Here is a 5,154-nt window from a genome sequence, read left to right as displayed (position 1 = left end):
CCAGCTCACAACCTTAAACATGATTATTGTGCTAGCAATTGGGTGTGATCCAGTGATGGATTTATGATAGGGAACAATGAGGAATGGCAGCGATTTGAATGAAAAGACCTCAGGAGACAAAACTGTTTTACTGGCAAAATATCAAAAGTAAAACCAGTAATTTTGCTGATATTCTTTATCTGTGCAGTATGGATTAACGTTACTGCTGAAGATGTGAGGACATCTGATCTCTGAAAAAACAACTGTTAATGAACCCACATCTTAAAAAAAGCATATTAATATATATCTTAATAACAAAAACAATCACAGCTGAAGTAAAAGGCTTCAGCCTACTAATATTTGTTCATAAAATAAATGCAGGACAGGCTGGCGAGATTATATCTCTCGGCTGGCCTGGGAACGCCTTAGTGTTCATATTCATATTAATATTCTTATTCTTCTATGACAAAAAAATACAGTGTTCATTTAAGTAACTAAACAAAGCAGTAAGAGATCTTTTTCAAAAATTCTTTTCTTTATTTTTTATTTGTAATTTTTGTAGTGCTCCCTACTATGTGAACCTCTCACCTGAAGTTTTATGTTTATTGGTTTAAGCCAATTAAATTCTAAACTATCAACCCCAACAATCAAATGATCCCCTTTAATAGCAAGCACTGGGCAACTGTGGAAAGGAAAACTCCCTTTTAACAGGAAGAAACATTTGACAGAACCAGGCTAAGAAAGGGGCAGCCATCTGTCATGACTGGTTGGGGGGTGAGAGGCAAAAGGAAAGAAAAATGAGAGCACACATTAGCTATATGTTGCTCACATTGCCTAAAATGAACAACATATGGGTTTTTTTGGACTGTGAAAGAAATGCCTCAAGTCAGTTTTCAGTGAGTTGACTGAAGACTTTTCTGGATGGCCGAGTGGATGCTTGTCAGAAACAGTTCATTTCCTTTCTTGGTGAAATGAACTCCGTCGGGTAAAAAAATTGAGTTGTTGAAAAACCTGATGCGAGGATGCTCAATAATCACTCCATCAAAGCGGTCGACAGCCTTTCTAATGCTGGCATTCACAATCTTCCTGTCCTTATTGATTTTGCCTGGATTTCCATAACTCCACACTTGACGCTCGTTGATGGATGAATATGCAAGTGTCATTGAGGGAAACTCTGTGTACAGTTGCAGCAATTCCTTCTCAATGACAGAAGAAAGTTTATAAGCAGAAAAGAGTCCAAAATCATTGCCCCCAGCATTGATTACCAGTATGTCAGGTGGGCTCTGTGTGGATAGGTCCTCATAAAAATGAGGAAGGACTCCCCACCAGCGCATTCCTCCTTTGCCAAACCACTGGACTTTGGCATTAAGTCCAAAATTTTCTCCAAAAGTCTCTTTTTCTTCACCCTCGTCTCATTTGATGTAGCTGGACCCAATGATCCACACTTTTGCTTCTCTCTGGTCTTCTTGTTGTCTTTCAGTGCATTTTCAGGGGGGGGCAAGCCATCCAGGTCCTGAAGGCTAGGGAAGATGAAGCCAATGTCAAAGTGTCTGGCTCCAAAAGTAAGTCAGTCGATGATGTGGTGACCCCTGTCAAATAACTACACTGAACCGGACTTCTTGACTTTTTTTGGCGAGTCAGTGCATTTGAATGAACCACGGATGATAAATATTATGACCTCCTGTGAGGTGCAGCATGTTTAAAAAAACTCTGCTACAACTTTGGTGCACAAAACTCTAGCATGTTATATGTCTATTAGTTAGGATACTTTATGGATACAGGTTGGCCTCCATTGGACTCCAAAGTTCTAATATGGCAGCCAAAAAGCCAGTTTTGGAGTTCAGAAACCTTTAAAATACATCCTGCCCCAACAGGATCTTTGAGCTTAGGTCGATATACCTACATGCAGAGTGGTTTTTTCCCTCTGAGGTCTAATATGAGCTTGGCACTGTCCATTCAGTACCAAAACTAGAGAACAATTTTCAAGTCAAGCATTTGATATTCTGGTAGCACAGAGTTAGAGTTTAGGGCTAGGATACTTTTTAAAGAAGACGCCACACATAGAAATCCAAGCACTTACTCGGATTTCTGGCAAGTCATTTATTGTTGCTTTACCCCCTCAATTTTCTGGAAAAAGTTTCAGCAATGTTTTGAGAGAAATGCTGCTGTTGTCAAATAATTCCCTTTGGAGGTCATAAGAGCATTTTATTCTTTATTCTGTTCATATACAAACAGCCCTGAGAAAAAAAGAATTAAAAACATCAGTACATAAATTCAGCTTTATTGAAATGAACAGTAGTTTTGATACAAGCAGGAGCTGAGGGAAAGCTCAAAACAGTGCACTGCTCAGATACAAAAACTGCCACTGTCAGAGTTGTTGGCCCACTGGATTAGTAGTCTGGATAATCCCTTTATAGTTGTTCCTTTAAAAGATGGGAGGAATAAAAAGATTAGTTGAAAAACATGGAGTAGATGGACCCCCTCCCCCTCCCACTGAGAGCCAAAAGCTTGATTAAGAATTCTGCAGGAAACTAAAGTCTTAACTTGTGTAGTAAACGGAAACTCCCTTTATACCTACACTGAAAACTTCCACGTCATTCAAGTCGTTGCGGCATGCGTCGACCTGACGTGTAGTTAGACTTCTCACGAGGTTCCCGTTGGGTTACGTAGAAAGTTACAGCGCATGGTTAAAATGGGATTCTGGTTATTGCACAAGTTATGACGTAGTTGGGATGTAGAAGTATAATTCACGTGTAACACAAACTGAGTTTTTTTGTTGTCTCTCGCGACCCCGCTTTAAACTTACTTTATATACAGTACAAAACATGCATTCCATGTTTTTCCACAACTATCAGTCTTACAATGTACACCGACTTCACAAAATTAAATAGAAATCATAATAAAATCAAATAATACACAAACTCTATACATCCGTCACAGACGCTACACGCAAGACATACTTGGCTACTCCTATTTCTCCAACACTTTTAAAACAAACAAACAAAACCAAAAACAAACATTTTTTCAAGGTTTTATAATTTATACACAACACTGTGCTCTGACTACTGGGCTATTTTCAAAATAGCCTGAGGTAAGCTTTAGCACATGAAGACATCCTGTAGTTCATTTTCAAAGGCTATACAAATTAAATTAAATATGATTTAGTGCCACAAATCATTGAAGATCAACAGACACAAACAAAAGAAATGTAAAAAAGGTTCCTGTTGCATGTTGTTCTCTCACATGTTGTTGTAAACAAATTCACCCACAAAGTGTCAAAGTACATTTAGTCACTTTAACTGACCAAATTTCGTTTGATCAAGTTACAGAAAGTTTCAGTTATCAAGTAGTGCAACACAATTCCAACAAACAAAATTACTCTACAGTGACAGAAAAAAAGGCAAAAAAACTCCCAAAAGGCATGACAGGTCAAAATAATAATGATAATTAAAAAATAAAAAAGACCATTCAGTGTTCCCTTTTATGCTTGCGGCCAACGTCTACTTCATCCAGGCCAGTGGCAGATCTGGACTGCTGCAGTTGTTGGAGCTGAGAGTGTGTACGAAGCGGCTGCTTCTTGAGCTTCTCCAGGTGAATATCAATGGGGTCACGTTCAGGCTCTACGACTGGGACGGGCAGGTAGCCACCGTCCCTGGGCAGGCACATGCACCATCCGGCACCAGCCAGGTCCAACTCGCTGTAATTAAACTTCTTCAGTTTGAAGTCCACCATGTCAGCTGACTCGCTCATCTCCACCAGAAGGTTCCAGAAGATGCAGCTCAGGACGATACCCAGCAGCTGCAGGAAGATGATCAAGACACAGTCATCTTGTCAGTACTCATCTGAGTTGCTAATCATGAAAAATTTATCAAATACTTGTTATGATAATTTTTTCAAGGGGGATCTAGTGTTTTCCCTTGTTTTCCAGAGGACAACCTGAGGGCCTAAAATAAGATCAAGATTATTTTGCACTGCGACTTCAACTAAAACAAAAAACGTGTTTTGAAGACAAGTCGTTCTGTCTCACCCCATCTCATCCTCCACAATAAGCAAGATGTTAAGGCAATACTCTGCTCTAAGCATCTTTTTCATCTTTGTCATTTATTTGGCACCAAGTCAACAAACAGTGCTGTCGAATAGTATTTGCCCCTTTCCCGATTTCTTAATTTTGTCCAAAAGTCAGTTTTTAAATTACAATTTAATTTATTAAGGGTAAAACACACTTTCCAACTCTACCTGGCATAAAAGTAACACAGCATTTGATAAAAAGATAAAAAGAACATCACACCAACATTCAAACAATCTTAAATTCTGGTCTCAACCAGGAAATCCTGAAAGTTCATACTCTGAAGCTCAAGGACACTCATGTTATGCAGCAGGACACTGATCCAAAATACCAACAAGTCCACCTTTGGATGTTTCACTTCCCTAATCAAAGTCCAGACTTCAATGAGAATGAGATGCTTTGGCATGACCTTAAGCAGGCTCTTCATGCTGAAAAAACCTACAATGCAGCTGAATTTTTTTAAAGTACAAAGACAAGTGGGGCAGAATTTCTCCTCAGTGATGTGAAATATCTGATAGCAGTTATTGGTGCTAACGGGGGCACAACCATTTATTAGGTTTAAGGTCACTTTTTTTCACACAGGGTGTGACAAATATGCAAAAAGAAAAACCTCTAAGAAATCAGGAATGGGACCTATACTTTTTCACAGTACTCTATTATTGAAACAGATTTTTAGTTTAGGTTTGAGGTTGGATTCAGTATGGAAGTTCAACCATCCATTCTCTTCTGCTTTTCCTTATCAGGGTCACAGGGGGGGTGGAGCCTATCACAGCTGTCATAGGGCAGCACGGTGGTTAGCACTGTTGCTAATGTCCGACTCCACCATCAGGCCAGGGCCTTTCTGTGTGGAGTTTGCATGTTCTCTCTCCGGCTACCTGCCACAGTCCAAAGACATGCGGCTATTGGGGCTGGGTATGGAAGTTAGAAGAAGAAAATGCTACTCATCCATGCAAGTTCTCTGCTGTCACTTATTTGACCTTTTCTTTAAGAAGCTGGTGGACAGACTTGTACTATAGCGCTTCTACTCAGTAAAAAGCACTGAGTACATTTACCCACACTCTCCCTCGCTCTCTCTCTCTCTCTCTCTCACACACACACACACACACACA

General features: G+C 39.7%; 1 protein-coding gene across 1 annotated transcript in view; it reads right to left on the bottom strand.

Annotated features, from left to right (window-relative positions):
• Positions 1 to 2,246: 2,246 nt before the first annotated feature.
• The window catches only part of zgc:110329 (tetraspanin-15), a 14,952-nt gene continuing 12,044 nt past the window's right edge, over positions 2,247 to 5,154 (bottom strand). The window contains exon 7 of the mRNA XM_005949184.3: positions 2,247 to 3,777. Within this exon, the coding sequence (XP_005949246.3) occupies positions 3,448 to 3,777 (330 nt within the window). The 3' untranslated portion in view covers positions 2,247 to 3,447. The remainder of the gene's footprint in view (positions 3,778 to 5,154) is intronic.

This window comes from Haplochromis burtoni, unplaced genomic scaffold (genome assembly GCF_018398535.1).
Source record: "Haplochromis burtoni strain Fernald_Lab_line unplaced genomic scaffold, NCSU_Asbu1 Contig_633, whole genome shotgun sequence".
Lineage (NCBI taxonomy): Eukaryota > Metazoa > Chordata > Actinopteri > Cichliformes > Cichlidae > Haplochromis > Haplochromis burtoni.
The sequence above is the reverse complement of the archived record's forward strand: the minus strand, read 5'-3'. Positions and strand labels throughout refer to the sequence as shown.